The sequence below is a fragment of the Cephus cinctus genome, unplaced genomic scaffold, assembly GCF_000341935.2.
Source record: "Cephus cinctus unplaced genomic scaffold, Ccin1 Ccin1_scaffold0629, whole genome shotgun sequence".
Lineage (NCBI taxonomy): Eukaryota > Metazoa > Arthropoda > Insecta > Hymenoptera > Cephidae > Cephus > Cephus cinctus.
This window is the reverse complement of record NW_014333270.1, coordinates 48,632-70,545: the sequence shown is the minus strand read 5'-3', so window position 1 is coordinate 70,545 and position 21,914 is coordinate 48,632. Positions and strand designations below refer to the sequence as shown.

At 47.2% G+C, this 21,914-nt stretch overlaps 1 protein-coding gene across 1 annotated transcript in view; it reads left to right on the top strand.

Moving 5' to 3' along the window:
* The first annotated feature begins 1,350 nt into the window (after positions 1-1,350).
* LOC107269296 (abnormal cell migration protein 10) overlaps positions 1,351-21,914 on the top strand; it is a 47,624-nt gene continuing 27,060 nt past the window's right edge. The window contains exons 1-2 of the mRNA XM_025086574.1: positions 1,351-1,820; positions 3,523-3,969. Of these exons, the coding sequence (XP_024942342.1) occupies positions 1,793-1,820; positions 3,523-3,969 (475 nt within the window). The 5' untranslated portion in view covers positions 1,351-1,792. The remainder of the gene's footprint in view (positions 1,821-3,522; positions 3,970-21,914) is intronic.

The following is a 21,914-nucleotide window of genomic DNA, read 5'->3' as shown; positions in this document are numbered from 1 at the left end:
TTTTTTTTTTTTTTTTTTTTTTTTTTTTTTTTTTTTTTTTTTTTTTTTTTTTTTTTTCTTCATTCGACGTATCTCCTTCCTCTCGCTCGCGCAACATCACGTGAATTTCATCAGATTATTCCAGCGCCAACTGCTCGTTATTCCTCGGACACACGCTGTCTGTCGTATGTTACTTCGAGTGTATTCCCAGTGGATGCTCCGCATCAGTTGCACGGCTAGAGATATATTTTTACATTGTATCCAGCGTTATAGCGATAGTGCAAAGATAAAGAAAGAAAAATGATTTTGATTGGTTATTCGGACTCGCAGCGTTGTACGAGCAAATGATGGTTGTCGTCGCGGCGCACAGACACTCGAAAGCTCCGATATCTGCGATCGGAACAAAGTGTACAAATAGACGATCCGTGCGATGCTGCCAACCGACGGATTACGAAATCCATCAATTAGCATCCGCGCTGCTACTGGACGAGGAAGAGCAGCGCAGGGGGCGCGTTGCGCGAACGTATTTGCACTTTCGCAAAATATTGTGCAAACGTGCCTATCGTTGGGATACATTTTCAATCGAGATACGAGTTAATCCTTGTTAGCCTCGCATTTTTATTAGTTCAAGAAAGCCAATAAGAGTTTAGGAACGAAAGAAGGAAGAGACGCGCGTGTGTGCTTATAGTAGAAACGTGAGCTGATTGCTGTTAGATAATTTTTTAAAACACAAAGTGCTCCATTTTTCGTTTTTCCATAGGTTCGAAAAATAAAAGAAAATATTTTTCGGTCGTTGTCAAATTTCTCTTGTTGCTCGAAATATCGGATCTTTGACATTCACCGAAAATCATTTTTTATTTTCACTAAATATTTCCCATGCAATCGAGGCGTTCGTTGTCGAAAGTCAAGTTGACGGGATTTTCGGGCAGGACATGTGGCATATGTATATCACCATACAATTTCCAAAGGTCAATTAGTGCTGCGACGGGGAATTAATTCGCAGTCAATTACAGCCGATATACATCCTAGTGGCCGGCCAATCAAATTGGCACCGGTCTATCGCTCTATTGCTCCATCTTTGTATCGAGGAAGACCGCAAGCAAAACACACGCGTCGAATGTGCATTACGAATCTTGACGGTTTTCAATTTCCCATTTTTCTTCCATCAAGAAAATCTTCTGGCTGCTGATGCGTCATTTCTACGAGTTTTGTGTTCGACACGTGGTATTGCTTGAGCAAGTCCGCTTTTCTCTTTGGTCAAAAGGTCGATGTTATATTTCTCAAGTACTTCCGCGAGACATTCGACGCGTCTACGGGAGCACGAGAAATAGATTGGAAGAAAAGCAACCTTTTTTTTTTCCTCTATTCTAGACTAACTGAGTCCATTGATCGCTTTTTTGTGTCAATGAGCCGACGATAAGAGTCGTGAGATCAAAGTGACACGGGGCAAAGGAAATCGATGAAAATTGTCCAAAGAGAGACGAATGAGACTTTAAGGAGGTTACGCGAGTCTTCATTTTGAAATAACGTGTAGATTGAATTTACGAATCTAGATACGGATTGGATGGGCCATCTGATATCAGAGATAGGAGATCCGAAGATACTATTGAATTGAGCAGAGGGACGACCTTGCCGAGAACTCTGAGGCGTCGCAGCTAGTGTTCTCTACGTGTTACGTAGTAACTGCTACGTAGCGGAATACGTTTAACCTGACGACATTAGGCTACATATATTTACTGCTCGTGAAGACAAAAACGTTTTCGCAAATAAATACTGACTGTGATCCGCGCGTGATCCGGATTAAACACGCAGGATGGACAAAGACGCCTTCTTCATCCCAGGTAATCGATCCCCATCGAAAGTTGCTACAGCGTAAATACAGTGGGATGTGCGAATGATGCTCGGATTCTGATCCTATGAAATATTTATCTTTTAAGTAAGACCTTGTGGCAGCATGTCTCTTCGTATCGCACTGTATGTACGCGAGTCCATTCATTTCAATTACTTAATTCGGTCGATAGAGGTTGAATCGTTGCTAAGACTGCGAGTGACGGTGCGACTGACCGTCAACCATTGACATTGCTACACGTATTAGGATAGGTTAGGTTCGTCGTTTAAATAGGCTTATCGAGAAGAGTGACGCAATTTGGCGCGAGTCCAGCAGATGCCATAAATCGTACTCGGTGATTAGCGTGAAGATGCTTCAGATAGGACGGGCCTTTCGACTGCCCAATTTAATTATTGATAAATAAGCTCAATGAATGTATTGTTAGAGCATAACGGCACAATTTACGGGCGCAGTACGCCCGAGTCATTCTTTTAAATTCGAGAAATTCGATAAAGAATATGACATAAATGTACTGGCCTGTACGATCGATTTGTGTCAGGAAAAATGGAAGAATGATTCTATGGCGAAGGTAGAGGAAGGAAATTGCAACAAAGAGCGATAAAGAGCAGCTGCACGGATTCACAAAAAGAAACCGTTGTTATAAATTGCTGAGGGAGTCTTAAAGATGAAAGGATCGGCAGCAGTGGTTTACAGCAGGAATCCTCATACTCTCAGGGAACAGGGTCTCTTAATCCAATCATACCTCAAGGAAGTCAGTGCCGAGTCGGTGAACCTCTCTCCGGTGAATTTCTCTCATCTTGGATCTCTTGGATCCAACGCTCTCAAAGTGCAGTCTGTGCCAGGGTGGTTATCTTATAACCAGAAATACCTCATCAAGATGGACAAAAGGATTCGTTCCCAGAATGTGCATTGGTCGAGAAAAAGAAAAAGCAGATAGATGAGGTTCGCGTTTTGACAGAAAGGAATGGGAGTCCCGCCATGATTCCCATACACAGTTTCAATTAGCTTCTCAAATCTCGTTACGCAGATTAGTGTTATCTTCAAACAAAACACTTAACATTGGGCACTTTCAAGGAAAATATAGATTACATTTATTCATACGCTGTATATATAATTCCAGAGGGTACTTTTAAGTAGTAAGTCAGGAGTGTGCTACTCAGCTTGATTTTAAGTTTCAAAATCCTATAATTATCGCGACTCCACTTGATTATTTTTTTTTTTTCATAATGTTCTGACAGTTTATTGTGATTAAAATTTAATAACGTTTTCGATTGACTTGATTTATCGAAGCCGAGTGTAAAGTGCAATGTCGTCCACGTTCTTACCTACTGAGCACGCCCTATGACACTCGTGCGATGTTTGACTTGAACCCAAAAAATCCACATCTCACATTCGGTGCAAGAAATTTCGACGATTTCGTCATAATATTGTGGTTTTTCCGTCGGTAACATACTCCAAGCTCGGGTCCCTGATTGAAAAGGTAACTAGGTTGGAACCTTAGGGCGTAATATGGTGTCTGGCGAGCCTAGATGTTGCGGAGATCTACAAATGCACGTAATTGCGAGGCACAGAATCCACGGGCATGTTTAGTGTATCCATAATTCAGTTGAAGCTCAGGCGTGCCCGATCGGTAACTTGCCGGGTGCACATCTACTTGGACCGTTGGTAACGGAGAATTCCCCTCTTTGTTACAGCGTTCGCGCCAACTGTCGGTATGGCAGAAAAGACGCCGGACACTTTATCGGAGACGAGCGCGAGCTCTACGACGCACCTCCTCGGAATCGTCCCTGACGAACCTTCAACTGTAATTTTGCCTACAATGAGGCAGAATGTTCCTGCATCCACGAGTCGAGCGAAATTTCGGATCTCAAAGCTAGCCGAAGATCCACCGGAACTTTTACCGAAAAAGGCAAGTCTACAAGCCAATCGGCATGTCGAAATTCCCGTCATAAGGGATTTCCAGGCAGGAACTGGATCTGCGATGGAGACAATTGTGGTGATTAATACCATCGAGGAGGTTGCCAGTGTTGAATCAAATTCCGAAGAATCCGAATTTGCACCAGCAGACTTTCTTGAGACTCCACCAATACGCCGAAGAAAACGAATGCACCTGCAACCCTGCTGCTGTTTTATGATGTGCAGTGAGTCGTTGACATTTTTTTTCTTTTTCGTGTACATGCCAATGCACGGTTACTCAGGACTACCGAACCACCTGAAGAACCATATTCGGGTGGGCCAATAGTCCCGAATAGCCGTGTATAAGTACGGACTTTTAAGTAAAACGGAAGAAAATATATTCTCTCAATTTTTGAAGAAGAAAAAGAGTTTTCAATTATCGAGAAACTATCGGAAAGCTGACGGGATGGATGAGCGTTTTTAATAGATTTTATTCTGATATGAAATTGCGTCGCTCGATCGATCCCATTAAGTACTCTGAGATACGAAACGTCACTGAGAAGATTTAAAATTCCGCCGTGACGTCACTCCCGTCGTATCATTAAGTACTATAAAGTCTGTACTTTGGGCACTTATAGGCATGTCTCCATATTAGTATCTATAGGTACAACTGTGTACTAGTCAATGTACACACAGAGTGACTATTTTCCTTGAAATTAAATTTCTAAAAATTACTCAACACGACTCGCCATTTGGATCTGAACCACTAAGTACACTTGATAGCATGTTAGACTGAAAGAAATACAGAACTCGAGAACATAGTCATTCAAAATACGCGCTTACGAATCTTTTAGTAAAAGGTCGAAAAACAATAGGAAAGGGACAGAGTCGCAATTTGCCATTCCGATTCATATCGATCTTTCCTTTTCGACTTGAGATTAATCACGCAGATTGGCAGGCTCGAAGATTTTGCGAAACCAAGTTTTGCAGACTCGGCTCAAGTCTCTTGCGAATCCATGAATCTAAGTGCGCGTACGTACGAGGATAAAATAAGGAAGAGGAAAATCGTTGAGCAGGTAGCAGAGAGGCCAAGAGAGGAGCGAGTCTAGAGATTTGAGTAGAGGGGCGGAGGGGTGGGCTGCAGCAGGACCGCGGAATGGCTGCTAAGTGACTGCGGGCATCCATGATCAAAGCTTTGCGTGGCATGTGGCGTGTGTGTACAATTGTACATGCGTGCATAGCTAGACCGTGGGACGCATGTGCTTAGGCTAAAACACGAGGCGGCGCAGTATCTGCTGTAGCCTCCTGTAAGCGACACTCAATGCCTAGGTCAACGTACAACGTACAACGTACAACGCGCAACTCGGATCTCGGATCTCGGATCTCGTAATAACTGGCCGTTATTACGAGACTAGTCGGTGACTTGACCAGTCATTAAGTCGGCAGTATTACATGACTACAGTAATACATGACTCGGTAGACATGCCTTCTGGATTCTAAGAATCAATGCCAGAATCTGATTGAATTGCTGGCACCGTCCCCACTCGGCCCAGGCGATTCCTCTTCTTCCGGTAGAACGATGGGCATCAAGGTGCCAGAGGATGAGAGTCACCTGGAGCAGCTGCCAAGATCGGGCAGTCTTCTCGGTGACTCGACTTTCTCCGCCGACCGACAGCGCGGACCCCGTCCGATTGCGAAACTTCTTCGCTGGCCGTGACGCTTTCGAGCTGTGACCATCCGAGGGACTGCAGTCCGAGCGAAGTAATGCGAGAAACGGTGAAATCGGCTGCACCGATTATTACGTCATTGATAATCGACTACCAAGCCTGGCTGTGGCACGTTACTTTGCTTTTTTACACTTGGAATTAGAATATGAATGGCTACATATTTTGACCATTAGAAAACATGGAGGGAGAACCGGAGTCGCCTTGTGGCGTGTTTTGTCACTTGCTAAGACATTCGGAATGACGACGAAAATATTATTATACAAAATTCATAGAATAGCGAAATATACGCTTTTAAAATCCAGAGACACGTCATCTGGCCTAAAAAGTCGGAAATCCCAAATATTCGGAAATTCATGACATGTCGCCCACGCAACCGTATGTGTTTGTGCACGTACAGCACTTTTGAGCGTAACGAATGTTAAGAGACTCGCGTCCTTGGCTAGCTGTCGCGCGCTTAAATATTTGAAAGAGCTAATTCGAACGAGAGCGATTGTGCGATCGCCGGACTCGCATGACGCAACGTCGCGCAAGCCGCATTGCAAAGGCATGCGCTGCACTGGCGGGTCCTTGCGATCGACAGGACCGAAGGGATCAGCACGCAGAGCGACCGGAGAGCCGGACTAGGCGCAAAAGGCTCGTCGTCAACGTGAAAACAGTCGGCGAGTGTCAATGACTGGCAGGAATAAGAATAAGAAGAAGAAAAGGAAGGGAGAAAAAGAAGAAATGAATGGGACAGCCGAATCAGCTGTCCGGTGAGCGGAGGTAAACGCACTGTAGTTTGTTTACTGCGCAGTTCGGTTACACCAAGCGGCGACAGGCGGTAGAACGTAGAAGCGAGAAGCGAGAAGCGAGAAGTGGTGGCGACGGTGGCGACGGTGGAGCCGCACTGGAAAGGAAAGGAATATTAGTGCGCGAGTGAACGACCTGCCCGAAATGTCGATTGTAGCTTCGCTATAAGCGCATCGAAGCAGGCGGCTTGATGAATTTTTATTCGTTGCTCCCCGACCGAGGATCGCGACCCGTGAAAACGCGCCCACCGTCTTTCAAGCAGGAACTGGTTTGGCCGGTATTGTCGTTGATCTGCATCAGCCGCCTGTGTACTTGGACTGCACTCGGAGGTTAGGGTTCCGCCAAGCGGAAAGCGACACCGCGGAACCAAGGACGCGATTCCAACTCTGGCGCCGCCCACTGGGACCCACGTGGAGTCGATGCACCGCGTGGAAAGGAGGAAAATTGGACAGCTGCGAGGGCCGGAGACCTCGACTTCCGCCGGATATCTCCTACGGCTCTACCTCTTAAAGGACAGTCCGCTGACGTAGGTACTAGATAGGAACGTGGGTTCCCATCTCAGGTCTCACGTGCGACACGCCGAGGCCGCACACCGTACTTTTCTACTGTGCTACTGCGCTGCCTGCCTGCGCTGCTGCGGCTAGGACCCACTGTAGTCTCTGAGGCCTGTTAGCTCCCGTTTGCAAAAGTATTCATGGCCGTTAAATGACTCTGAAATATACATAAATGTCCTATAAAGAAAATTCATGATGAAAATCATGGTGGCACCAGCATCGCCGTACAGGACTGCCGCAAAATACATTAGAACCTCATTAGGTGGGACATTACTTCGTCTCGATGGATCTATCGAGTTACTTATTGAGGTGCTTATTGCGATGATAACAGGTCCTGATCATCGCGATCACGTTTTACAGTATTTTACGAGAATGTAAATAATATCTATACATATATCTAGACCATCCGATGCAACTACAATAATTAGCACATCAAAGTATTATCTACACTTCATACTCGAAGGTTTCATTGATATTTTCGAAGGCACTACTTGAATCGTCCGCACATTCTTTTAGTTCGATGTTGCGACCAACTTCACATCACGTTGAGGGTTGGGCACTTCCTGCCTATCGGGGTTTCCAGTCTTCATGCGGAAGAGTTCTTTTAGCAAGTAGGTAACATGTTGGCGATTCGAGACACTAAGCTGCCTACGCTACCTGCATCGATTACGTAAACATGGAACCTACCTCATTAGCTTTAGTCGTTCCACCCATCTACTGGCTCGTCGCATCAATCGCATATCCATCGTTCCCTCTGTTGGTCCTTCGCTCGATTCGAGGGCCTTCGCTTTACTTTTGACCTTGCACTTTGACCCTTGTCCTTGAGGGTCCTCCGCGCCATTTCATTCCTTTTCTGTGTACACCTATATCGCCGAATTACCGTATGGGAATTGCCCTCCCTTGGCTTTGGATGCCCTCGCCAAATACTCGCCAAATACTCGCGAAATACGCTCTGAAGGAGGCTACCAGCATCGAAGAAGAAAAGTATCGCCTGTCGAAGTGCCGAGGGAAGTCTTTCTGCATGAAAACATTCCTCTGCTACTAGCTTCGTAAAAATGCTTGGAATGGAAACCTGTCGAAAGGTCGACCAATGTACGCAAAGATTCGCCACTAGAATTCCTTTGCAGTTCCGTTACTCTGGTATTTTTTTCCGATTTCCATATTACACGCCTCGGCCACTCGGTCCATTGACAGCGATGCCAATTTTGACCAAGTCAGCCGTCCGCTCGGAAGAGACTTCACTTTTACTATTTCCTGCGTGTCATTCCGTTCCGTCGGCCGGAGGAGGAAGAAACAAATGCAGGACGGTGGCTCGATGCTGAAGTTTACTTTTCGCGCAGGGATCAGTGCCTCTCGGAAAGCAGCAGCTGCGCATCCTGCGGCCATTGTCTCGCAGTTTATTGAGATAGCGCGTGGCTGTGCGGTGTTGCAAATATTTGTTCCCCAAGGCGAATCAGTGGCTAATCCGGCTGCGACGTTTGTGTTTGAGTGACGCGAGTCTTTGTGTTCCAGAGTTCCGAGCTTCGTTCGGCTGACAATGAGACGGAACGAAGGTATAGAAGTTGGGGCGTGATAACGCCCATCGTCTTCCTTCGCTTGCGAATGAAAAATGCATTTCCTCAGCATCGTAGTCCCCTAATAACTCTAGGCTGAACTCGGATAGCAATCGACGGACCGTGGACCCTTCCTCCAGATCTCTGGTCTTTGGGGGAAGTTTCCGAAACTTTGCAAGTATCCGCCAGCAGTTCGGCGAAAGTTTCCGCTGCTAAAATAACGATGTGAAATTGGAGTGCTCTTTTCGCCATTCTGCCAGAAGGACGTTTCCCATTCGCAACTCCTGTTCGCCTCTCAAAGTGGTTGATACGGTAGAACATCGAGTTCGGAACGCGCGCTGCTTAATATCTACTCGCAGTTTGAAGACTCCCCAAAGTAGCTCCGGCGTAGAGACCATCAATCAATGCGACGATGTGCAACAAGTTACTCCAGCTTTCCCTTCCATAATAAAAGCTCGAAGACGAAGTTACTCCAGATTATCTAGCCAACGCGCCGTGACAAACAACCTGCGCCGCCGTGCATTCCAGGATCGAGGCGTCATTCGATGCTCGCTCTGACGTCAGCCCCTCCTTCAAGGATCTTCAGTCCTTTGTTTAGGCGACACGCATCCACGAGTCTACCTACTGGACCCTGTGGACATTCGATGCGCGCCCTACAAAAAGATCTAAAAACAGACGCAGCCCGCGGCTCGAGTTTTCCGTCATGCGTACGTTTCTTGGAAATCACTTGAGTCTCCGAATAGATTTTAGATTTAACTGCTTACAAGCTCGCTTATTTAATTTTTTTTTGAATTACTTTTTTTCACCTAATTTATCTCGCATCGAAGGTTTAGTTAACCGGAAGTATTTCGATACCCATGGAGAGCCTTGAATAATAACAGTAATAATGATAATAATAATATTATACCCGAAGGACGCTCGAGTAGAAGCGAAGGTAGATCGAACGAGAGAAGCTGCAAATTTCTAATAATAAATTGTTGAATGCGCCATTGCAATAGTTAAACTTCCGGTACGGAAGAGAAGCAACGTGGCTTTGATGCGCGTCACGAGCTCGGAGCAATGAGCCGTGATGTATTAATATTGCGATCTCGGTTCCTGCCTACTTATCCTTTCATCTCGTCGTCTCTTAGCTCCCCCTCTCTCTCTTAGCTCGTTTCTCTGCATTTCGCATTCCGTCATTCCACCGTTCCGCCATTCCGCAGAAAGTGCACTGAGCTGCCCGAGTAACGCGCGGCGCCGCGCGGCACACCTTCGAACTAATTCACCCGCCGAGTCAAGGACGAGACAGGAAGTTGTCGTTGTAGCAAAAGACGCTTTTTCATTGCGTAGGCAAATTTCTGAGAAACGGCGCGAAATACGATGTTGGTTTACGAATCTGCGAAATATTCGGGGATTTATTAGGCTCAGTTGGAATGTCTTCAAGACTGTCAATTGTCACTAGTCGCGTCTCCAGGTAGTCTGATTGGCGGGGGGCAGTAGGATGATTAGCGAGACGCGCGCGTTGGCGCCTTTCTCTTATGTAATAGCCAATAAGTGAAACTTGAGGTGCAACGGGCTACAGGTAATCGTGCTAAGCGTAATGAACAAAGTAAACGTGAAAAACGTGTGGATGACAGTTTAGGCAGGCAGAATCTGGATCTGAATCCAGGATATTTGTGAAGTCGTCTCTTGTACCGAAGGCTGGCTCGTACCGGTGCTCTCAATAACGTCCACGTTCGCGCTCAATGTTGTTATGCCCCCGATGCCCACATATTTTCCGATGTTTCCGAAATATGCGCAGGTAACTTTTGGATCGCCAATTTGCCAATTAGATCCGGAAGAACTATAGACTCCTGAAGTCTTTCACCGAGGAGTTTGAGACGAGAGAGCAAGTTCAGTCTTGAAAACAATCAACACTTTATATCTGCCGTATCTACTGTGTACCAACGACTAGCTACCAGCTACCAGCTACCAGCTACCAGCTACCAGCTACCAGAAGACATGAGATTTCGGGCCTGCTGAGCAAAGAGCAAAGTCTTTCTAGTAGGGTCTCTATGGGATACATACTTTGACGGGACGTTAGCCCTGCAGCTGATAACATTACTCAGATTCTAGAAGCTTTGATAGCTTGAGAATCAATACGGAGAAAAGGGAGTTTGAGTATTTGACCATCAACAAGTGGATAGAATAAGAAGGAGATGGTAGATCAATTGGTTAAAGTGAAAAGAGAATCGCGAAAAAATATATTGTTGGATGCTTTTTATTCGTCGAAAGAGAGCACGTAATTGAGATCGGCTTTATTTAGCAGCTCGGTATAAATCTGCTCCTCGTTCGTCCTTCGTTCCTTTCTTCTTATTGGGGGGGGGGTCACTGACCCCGACAGCAGACGCCGTTCAGTCATTGCCGAACCGCCTGCTCGCTCGGGTCCTCCGCGTCCCGGCCGTTTCTCGGTTTTACGAATAACGAGAGAGGAAGCTGCACGAAAAGCGACATTGAGATTCTGCCTTTATATAGGGTATCGAAAGCGATGCACTTGAAGAAATGGCTAATTGGCAGGAGACTCTGGTAGACTCTTTTCTTCCTTCCGCGCAGACGATGCGGAGCTCTCCTCGTCTCTCTCTTCTTTTTCTTCGACTTCCTCCGCTTCGTTCTGGCGCGATCCTTGGAATTTGCGTGAGTAAAGAAAATAACGAGCGATTCTTTATCCAAGTAACTTGTTAACTCGAAGAGGCAAATTCCTGGAGAACCGATCAATAACAGTCGGTCGATCGGGAAAGATTTCTCCTTATTTATTGAGCATCCACGATGTCTTTATCTTTAGTGCTCGATGCTCTCACGGATTTGAAAGAATGTTTTTAATCTGAGGCGATTATCGGGGATCCTCGATAAGGTGAATCGCCTATGAACGGTAGATCCAAATATTTATTCGACGCCTCATTCTCTTGATAACTTCCTACAGGCACGAAGTGTAAGCGAGTATCCGATAAAAAGTCTCAAACTAAAAGATCCTCTGTCGAAATTTCGACCTACAACTTTGAATTCCTCGAATCTTAACTACACGTTTGCGGTCTCACAGACCTCCCCAATTTTATATTCAGCCCTCCTGTCCAATTTTTTTACGTATATTTTCAACGAACTGAAACACCTATCAGATAATTAACATCTGATACGTAGTCATTAAATTCGCTCAAACTAAGAGAAGACCGACGTAATTCTCAACTTTTGAGCTAGTCGATTCGCTGCAACAGCCGCAACGATCATTCACAATCCAGTTCACGGGTCAAAGTCTCACGGACCTCGCTTTGGCACGTACTCGTATCTTCCTAAAGCCGAACCTGCGTGCCTAAGGGTTAATCGCACTTACGTTCCGATGTCGTCCTCTCTAAGGTCGCGCTGCGACATCTCGTGTCTTAATCAGTCAGTTGCCTGTGCACGTTATGATTCAAGAATTCTCTTCTAGCCGCATTTCCAATTCGGTGAATCTTCTAGCCGAAGAATGATATATACATATATAAACCGAACGGAGAAATGAGATTCGATTATCTAAATTTTGGACCATACAACGATTCATAGAAATCTGGGAATTCGGTGAATTGACGATTCGGAGCAATAATGGGGACACTATGTCAGAGGCAGACGATTGATTCTCGAGTATTGCATCAGCCTGCCGAGCGCGCGAGCCGCAAGCGACGTCTGGTGGGAAAAAGTTTGGCCGGCACAGCCAATGAAGTGTTGCTAACAGCAGAGCTGCGCATTAACCGAACCGACCTGCTGCATATTGGATACGTGTCGCTACGTTGCTACATTCTTCTATACGTTATAATGTCAAGTACTTATTCGGCGAACGACTGTCGGAGTGATCGGTGCGAGAGAAGAAGCTGAGGGATCTACTCGGATTATTCTGATTCTTTACGCCTGACACTGCCCACTTTCTGCTCACATAATAATAAATAATAATAAAAAGGGGCTAGGCGACTCCACAATATTTTTTCATTGGTAACTCAAAAATTAAAAACTTTTCTTCTTGCGGAAAGGATTGTTTGGTCGAACGAATGAGCCACGCCAGCCGAATCCTTTTTATGGCAGATTTTCCAACTACAATGTTTCGAAACAATGGGAATATTTCGAGATTCTTGAAAATTTTGTATCTTTTGAAATATTTATTTATAAGTCGACGCGCGTGAATAACAGAATCACGCTGGTTGGCCGGAAACGTTAATAAAGGCAACGAACCAGACGCCCAATGACGCACGGAATCGCGAATTGATTGATTAACTAATTAATTAATTAACCACTGTGCTATTTAATTGCGCGTATCGTGAATCCAACGGTCGTGCAGATTGCTCGACTAATTGCCAATGAACGCCGATCGATTCTTGCCAACTCTTAATGTGAAACCGTCTCGAAACCCAAGTGGGGCGTCGTAGATATTCTACGTTCTTTTATTCTCTTTTCTAGAAGAGGCAGAACAGAGAGAAAGAGAGAGAGTGAGAGAGAGACGCGGAGCCCATAAACCGTGAAAAGTCCGAATGTAGCTGATGGGTTTTCGATTTTGGGTAAAATGCCAAGTGGCCGGACGAACTTCTGTTCGCCTCCGAGAAGGCGTCGAGTCGTCGAAGCAGGATTTTTCGCGTTTCACATATTTTCTTGTCCCAGCGTGAATTCCATTGGCGCGCACGTCGCCGTGTTGGCCAGGATAGGCCACCTTCGAATTGTGCAACCTCAACCTCCAACATTCTCCAAAAGAAGTAGATAGCGAAAAAGAGGTGGCTGCAAGAGAGAGAGAGAGAGAGAGAGAGAGAGAGAGAGAGAGAGAGAGAGGAGCAAGGAAAACGTACGCAGAAGAACCGCAGAGAATGCCACGAGAGAAGAGCGATATGCGGCTTTTCGAACGCTTTCGTATTGGCGTCTCTCTCGCTCGCAAGATCCTCGCTTTATTTTCCTCCTGCTCCCTCTTCCTCCTCACTCTGCCACAATCCACCTATCCCTTCATTTCACTCGGCTCCATAGTTGCCGATGGCTCCAGAATCCTCCCAACTGCTGCGGACATTCGTGCGTGCGCGTACATACACACTGGCTGGCGTCTACACGCGTGCGTGCGCGTCGCGACGCATATAGACGCGACGGAGAAGGACGCCACCAGAAGCCGGCGCAAATTATTTAAAGGATGAGCAACCCCTCGGCTGGTGTAACGCTCGTCAGGATCCTGAAATGCCTACCCCGACCTTACTCAACGTTGCATGCGTATGGACTATGAAGAGACGCCAGCGCGGGTGGGGGCGTCGGCGTCGGCGTCGCTTGAATATGTATGAAAAGAAAAAGAGTGAAAACATTGAATAATTGGCGCCACGTGTGCAGAACTTTGCACAGGATTTTAGGTTTTCCTGCTCTCTCTCTCTCTCTCTCTCTCTCTCTCTCTCTCTCTCTCTCTCGCTTCATTCACAACGAAGAAAGACAAATGAAAAACGGTCCCACTTTTTTATATCTTTGGTATTTTTTACTAGCCTTAACGAACGCTTCAGGAATATACAATACTGACACCTGCGCGTCGATCGTGAGTCACGGAATTTCCATCAGGACTACAAATCGAGGCAGCAGCGTTCGGTGTGAATGTTGCCTAAGGGCGGTGTAGCACGCATCTTCTGTGTGAATGTGAATGTGCTTTGCCAGCCGACCGAAGAGGAGGATGAGCGGGAAGGACAGGAGGAGAGGGGAGGAGAGGGAGAAAGCAGAGGAGCCGCTAGGGGAAGTAGAAGTGGATCTGGATGTCGAACTATCTCCCTATCTCCAGAGAGTAATGTAACTCCACGTTTACGTACGTGCGCAGTGCACACAGACTCCTCCTGGTCCTCTTCGTAGCTTGCTTTCAGCTGATCTTCTTCCCTCACTTTTCTAACTCCATTCCAGAGACCCTTTAACTTGTCCCGCTTCTGTGCGAGCGTCTCCCTCGTGACGTAATCGGCGTTTTTGAAAACGGAACGCAGCCAGGCACGCCAGGAAAGGACTAGCAGGCGCCGCTGCCGCCAGCGGCAGCAGCAGCAAACGGTGGGGGGTCACCACCCTGCGAGCACGAAGCGCGAAGCGCTGCGGCGGGGCTGCTTTCCCAGTAATGCATCGTGTGACACGTGCTGATTCGATTTTCGACCTTGTCGAAAGTTCACGGAATACGAGGAGTCAAGATGTGGCAGGGAGGTCAGGGAGGTTAGGGAGGTCGTGCAGGTCAGGTACTGCAGATGATTTGCCAATGTGAATTCAGGCGAACAAATGATTTGGCTAAAGTTGACACCCACTGCGCTACGTGGACCAACCTTCCCGGCCGGTCGATGCCTCGTGTTATCTTTCTTTCTCTCTCTAGCTTCCCGGCGCCTCACCTATTGTTATCTCTGGGGCAGGTGCATTTTCACCAGGACTGCAGACTCAGGGCAAAAGAGGGCAAATGCCTGCAGGCATGGCGCACACGTCCGAAAGGGCAATACGAATGTCTCGATAAGAATGTCGACTATCGAGCGCCTCGTTGACCCACATTGATGTTGCTGCCGACGCCGACGCCGACGCTCATGTGAATCCACACCAAATTGGTCGACCATTAGCATCTTTCTTTCCTTTAGTTTCTTTGTCACTTTGACACCACGAGGAACACGCGTAACATGATCGCATACCTGTTATTAATTTGATTAATTCTACGTATATGCCAATTTCGAAACTGATAGACGCGTTGATACACAGAGTGCAGGTAAATTTTCCAGTTTGAGATATATCAGAATACATGGTGCGACTTATCAGAGCGGAAAGGTAAAAGGCGAAACAGCATCGCGTGGGAGCAGGTACCACGTGTCACGCGCAGACAACGCGCATAGGTCCACAGCACCTTCCGAGACGCTCTCGCAGAATCCCGGAAGGAAGAGCGAGACTGCAAGAGGCTCGCGTCTTCTTGTCGGAATGCCGAAGATACAAGGGGGGTCAGTAGTGCAGGCGCAGTCAAGCTGTGAAAACTCGAAGACCCGGCGGAGACATGCGATGCATCGGGAGCCTCGACCCCCCGACGCTGTAGCGTCGTACTCGACGTCGGCGACGGTGAGCACGTTGCATTGTTATCACTCCGTCCTGCTCGCGCAGGAGTTATCGACCGGCGAGAGTGAGCCGCCACTCGGTACACTCCGCACTCTCGTCTACGGCGAGCGTTCTCTCTCTCTCTCACTCTCTCTCTCTCTCTCTCTCTCTCTCTCTCTCTCTCTCTCTGGCTCTGATTGGTCGGTCCCTCGGCTGGTTCACAGTTCTCGACCAATCGGATTTCCTCGCTCATCTCGCATCTTTCTCCATGGCCATTCGTCATCCGTCTCGCTCTCTCCGTAGCATGTTTGCTTCCTGTCCTTCTCTCTCCTGTAGGTTCGGTCCTTCCTTTGGAGGTTTCAATCCGCTTGAGTCGCTACTACGAGAACTCCACGTGGCGCAGGCGTGGGTTTGTTGTCTCTCGATCTCTCTCGCACTTACTATGCGACTCCCGGTATACCAGTAGAGCCTCGACTACCGCTGCATTTATTGAACCGATTCCATTCTCCGTCCTGCACCGCCCTCCTCTTCATCGGATGCTCCCGATGCTCCCGATGCTCTGGAGGTTCTCTCGTCACGGCGACTCTGCGCATCCCGTGTTCCTGTAGACTCCCGCAATCCTCCCAACTCCCAACCACATCGGCCTTCCTCGTGCTCTACGTCTTTTGCACCGGATCTTCTTTTACTTCCTTTCTTTTATTTGCTTATGCAATCAATTAAAATTACTGATCAATATATTTGGTCCTAACGAGTCTTGCGGATGTAACCAGAATTTTTACTTGAATTAGCAGGTTCTTATAGTAGAACGCTGCTACTGGTGCTAGCAGTGATACTGGAGGACCGTTGAGCTTCTTCGGATGACAATAGGTTACTTTTCGAAGATGTAAGACGGTTAAATAGAAAAAAGGCCAAAGTCGATGGATTCTCGACTTGCTTAATCTCGGCCGTTGGACGTCGAACAGTTTCAAATGAAATTAAGTGCAACGTGTAGGTATGACTATTCAAATATTGACTGATCTATTCAAATAGGAATTCCGAATGTGACGTAGACGTAACTAGTGAATAATGACCTCAGGCGTGTCACTAGTCGCGAGCTGACTTGGAGAGCAGCTGAGCAGCTGAGCAGCTGAGCAGCTGAGCAGGTCTCTCTGTAAGTCTTTTGAACGTGCTGCGGCAGGTGGAGGGGAAAGTGCGGATGGTCGGTTCAATTCCGGTTGATGAACGATTCAAATAAATGCCCAGCTAACCGGAAATTCGCGCTCGGGCTTCCGCCCTCGAATAGGAATTTCGCGTTGTATGCAGTAATCCGTGAGGGATGCGCTTCTACTACGACTGCGACTCGCAGCTCGCGGGTGGCGGGTGGCGGGTGGCGGGTAGCGAGACGAAATATTACAAGGAGATGCGACGTGTGGACCGCAGCATGCTGCGGGTATCGAGGCACCATGTGCAACGAGATCAGGCTGTTGGTCTAACAATTTATCCCTGTCGATTAAATAATTATTTCCCCATTTATCGACCGCCATCAAATTATATCGCCCTCGCGTATTTTAGCTGTTACGTCATAAATGATTCGCACTGAGAATTTGCATGGCCGTAAATGTAAGAGAGTAAAGAAAGCGAGAGAGAGAGAAAAAAAATACAGATAGGGAAAAAGAAGAGCTGCGAGCCGCGTCAATCGAAATTGTGGATACCCCAAGAATATCCGTTGAGACGCAAAAGCCGATCGAGCGTCGCCGTCGCCGTCGCCGTCGCCGTCCATGTAGTCGGTGCGATCCCGATGCCAGCAGAGACAGTAGTGGTGCATTGCTCGTAGTAGTCGTCGTGGTCGTCGTGGTCGTCGTGGTCGAGGATCGATCCCGGCTCCCGGGCCTCGCGTTCAAAGTGACGTCACGTTACGTCATCAACCTCAACGAAGCAGAAACGGAAGACCGTATTGGTGGGCACATCGCGTCTCCTTGCCGCTTTTTCCTCGTCCGCTGGTGGGTTTCTCTTAAGGTTTAAGTGAAGCCAGACGCCTGCGCTCTGCAAATTCTGTGCTGGAATCCGGAAACTGGGTGATCGGTGCGTGTCGGTGCGCGAATACGCAGCGACGCACGCGGATGCGTCGCTGTAGAGACAGTTTGGTCCGACCTTCTCACTTGGTGCGCCGCAGCGTGACCTACGCTACGCTGATTCCATGTCGTGCAGTGCCATTCGGATATCGCGGACTTTTGCATTTCTCTATCTGTATACATATATATATATAGATATATAGATATATATATCTCGACGTAATCTACGCACGAAACGATTCTAGCATGCGCGTTAGACTCGAGCCAAGAAATTCTGTAGCTTCGACTGGCTTTGCTTCCACGTAGAGCTTAATCTTAGGAACGTGTCTGGTCTAGTAATAAAGTAGACGCGTGGATCAAATGAAAATGAGGCACGTTACTGGAAGCATCTGTTGTTCTTGGTGGGTGGTGCGAATCGGAGTGTCGATATAGATTGCACATTTCGATAGACGGAGCCAAGGAGGATTAAATTTATCGCTTACCACCCATAAGGCGAACCTTCCGAGCCAGTTTTGTCCTCGGTCGATAAATATCCATAGGTATAAACATAGCACGACGCACTTTTGTTTGTTTAACAGTTACAGTGGGGATTGCGAGGCTTAGACTAAACAATTGACGGATCCTTTTCTGTCAATCGCCGTTGGCCTCGTGTCTCGTGCTTCACGAATTACTCTTTGTTCATAATTTCGAAGCCTCACGTTCTGTATATAGTTATACGTTGCACATTAGTACGGCTGGGAAGTCCTAGCAAGATGATGTAATAAATAAAGCCTAAGTTGCTCGTAAAAGAATATGGATCCTGTCTTCGGGCTCTCTCTGTCTCTCTTGCCTCCTCCACCTTTAAGAGCATCTTAATTTCCCGCTGCTGTTATCCGCTGATATATAGACAAATTATGTAATCTGCATACATGTAAAACAGAGATTACAAATTTATTGAAAACTTTTGCGTTTTCGACACACGCACTTTTCCTGCTCTCCTTCATGCGCGATACACATTGCCAGATCAGGGTGGTCTAGTCCTCTAGTCCTAGTCTGATGCGTCAATTAATGAGGACATTCCACTCGAATTATTTTTGCATCGGAGAGGACGGTCAAGGATCTTCCGAAAAGAAAGAGTGAAGGTTCGTGAGACTTGGATTTGGAAGGCACGCGGCCGCGCATGAGTTTGTGAATGAGAGAGAAAGAGAGAAAGATCGAGAGAGACAGGCAGGAGGTGCGCAGACGGTGGGGAATTGGGAAGACGAAGAAGAAGGGGAAAAGAGAATGATGGGCTGGTCGGCGAGGGGCCCCCCCCGACCCTCCGACCCCCCCGACCCCCTGGCCAACGCTTCGCTTTCTCACCGTCGCGAAGCACAGAGAAGGAGAAGAGGCCTATCATGGTAGACCCACACCGAAGCAGCAATTCGTGTCGCTGTTGAAATTGGAGATGTTTAGGTGAGTGTCGGTGTGAGTGAGCCCGTACGCGGCGGGAAGCGTCGTTCCTCTTGGTAGTACTGGGTAGTACTACGCGAGACGCCACGCGAGGAACACGTTTTACGTGCGCGCGTCGTGATCAAAACATTCGCCCATTTTCAGTGTCTGGTTGGTGGCCGGAGCAGAAATCTCGCGTGTGTTTTCCCTGCTGCATCGCCGGGCAGAGATTGCCCTTCGCCCTTTTCATTTCAGAAATCAGTGTGTCTGGTGGATTACTCGTTGCTTCTCGAAACTACTCTCTCTCTCTCTCTCTCTCTAACCCCCCGTGTATGTGGCATCGTGAAAGCCTCTCCTGTCTCTTCTTGTAAAGGATAATGTGCTGCTCCTCCACGCACCTCGAGTGCATCCCTTCTGGCGCTTGGAGGTTGTTCCACCTTGGAACCTAAAACCGAAAACTTATTACCGTCCAACGTCTTTTGAACTATTAATGGCACTTGAGGTGGATCGTTTTACACTTTTGTGCGATCCTCCTCGTTCGCTGCTTCTCAACGATAGAAAGTACTAGATCAGAATATACATATGTATATTGGTGCTTGTATCACGTAAGCATAATATTCTACAGCGTCGTGGCTGATTATCAGACAATTCAAACGTACCTTCCATATCATTTTGGATTATGGGTTATAGTATTTCTAAAAGATTGTTCCTCCCCTCTTCCTTTTCCTGTAGGACACGTCCTTTGATCCTTCATAAATTCACGGAATGTTTTGACGCTAAGAGAGGGTGAGAAAGAGAGGAGAGACGTTAACGGATCAGTGGCACCTCCAGATTGGTCGAGCTTCCTCCTTTCGCGAGTGTTCGTCGTGAGACGTTTCGTCAGTACTTTGTGTCAATGTTGACAAGTGCTTACGTATAGGCATATCGACTTAACCCGGATGAAGAAGGAGTTCACGTTGTGCAAGTCTAGTTAGTGTATGTATTTTCACGTGTTTTCGACGGAAAATACCTTCTCGATCAGTTAACCCTTCACGGTCACGTAGAGTCACAATGACCCAAAAGTGACACGTAATCCTTATGGAAACTCTACGAAAGTGTGACCGTTAGGAGTTAAGACAATACCTACGGAAAGTAAGAGGGCGTGATCCTCCTGCGTCAGTTCACCGAGAACGCAAAGGAACTCGCGTCGAGTAAGGAGTATAGTTGTAAGTTGTTGATCAAAGTGTCGAATCTCAATAGCGTTATGGGCCGCGTTATCGATTACTACGAATATACACATATCGATGTTTACACGTTGTAACCACAAACGGCAGCATTACGGCTGGATTCATTACTTTTGAAATGGCATGCTCCGGTCATCAAAGGGTTATCGATCGGAGCTCTAACATAAGAAGGTAAAGGAGTTGTTGGTTGTGTAGTGGATTTGCGACGAACACACAGAACCAGTGTCGATTGCGTCACAGAGCTAACGGCTAACGTCTCGATTCCTTGACGTAGCTCAATATTTGACTTTAGTCCGTAGTACACTACGAATGACTGTGGATTAAGAGAATCTATTAAATATTCTGGTTTTTCCTGGCGCTCCTACTTAATATTGGCTTATTGGTATAATCATCCGAAAAGGTAGCAAGGTCGTTTTATTAACAGCAAACAAATAAATTAAGGAACTTGTCACGAGCGAGTGGCCACTTTTGCAAATGCGTCGTTATCGTAGCCACCCTGTTACTCGCGCGCCTCTTGCTCTTCGGGAATCTTTTCTTTTATTTCGTTCTTTTCAGACTATCGTTTTTCGCAGTAAATATCGTTTTCCGTGATTCCGTGCGATTTCGCGAATATACCCGAAACTACGTACCTTATTCTTATCTGTCTCGAATAAATGTAAGACCTCTGGCCTCTCCGGAGCATCGTCTTTGTCGATGTCGTTGCCATAACGACACCCCCGGACAATTTTTTCTACGTCGCCACAACGTTCGCCTTAACGTAGGCGTTGCCGGTTGTTCCACATCCGATGCTTTTGTTATAGAAATTTTCTTACGATCAAGCCGGAATCAAGGGTAAAGGAAAAATGGCGTAATCCGTGAAATGCGCAGAAGTTAGGAAATTTTCTTAATTGATTTGTAGTATCGGGAGACGTTCCACTAAATGCGGTAAACTCGGGAGAAATACATATAAAATGGCGTTATTACGATTCTCGTATCTGCTGGCCTCTCTTAACTTTTTGCTTTCGCTTTACATTGCTTCCACACTCGTCTCTGTTTTCTCAAGCTACCCTAGGGTCCAAGTACGTACCGCTACGGGGCGAACGTTCGTGAAAAATAACCCGCGAGGCATTTGTGATTCATAATTCTCGATGGTACTCCTATTTGTCGACGCACAAACTGCGCAGTTATAACGTGATTGAGTTATTACAAGAGTAACAATCTGGCATTCCTTCGCGACTGCGACAGTCGTCAGCCGCCTGTTCATTTGCCATTGATTGCGAAATAGTACGCGTATGTGTCGTATGGAAAAGGTCCCCCTCTGCCATCGACGTCTACATTCGTTAGAATCTTTTCTTCTCACTTGGACGCAATAGTTTCTTGACACACGTGTCCATGAAGTCGCGCATTTTCTGAGCATACGTGAAATTCTCTACTCGCAAATAATCCTCGTGTGACAACCCCTTAACGTCGGTGTTCCGGAAATGAAAGCAACTTGCGGATAGGAGGAGCAAGACGAGATTCCTGTGGCACGTGGCCTCTTGGGGAACTTGATTGTCCTGAGAGGATTGGCCCTTACTCTCACTCGTTAACCTTTTCCCTATTTTTCGGAAGGGATTTTGTGAGACAGTGGAGTGCAAGGGGTCAGTTAGCCAGGAACGAAGCAGCAGCTGGCACCGCGCTCGGTGTGAACGGTGCCTTATTCTTCGAACGTAACAAGGACCTCCTGCCTACCTGACTGCCTGGCTGGTTGGCTGGTTGGCTGGTTGGCTGGTTGGCCTCTTTGGCGGCGGCACCCTTTGCTACGTGATGCGAGCCTCATGGGAGGCACGCAGTCGGCAACAGAGTTTGGATTGGGTTGAGAAAGGGGCGGGGGGC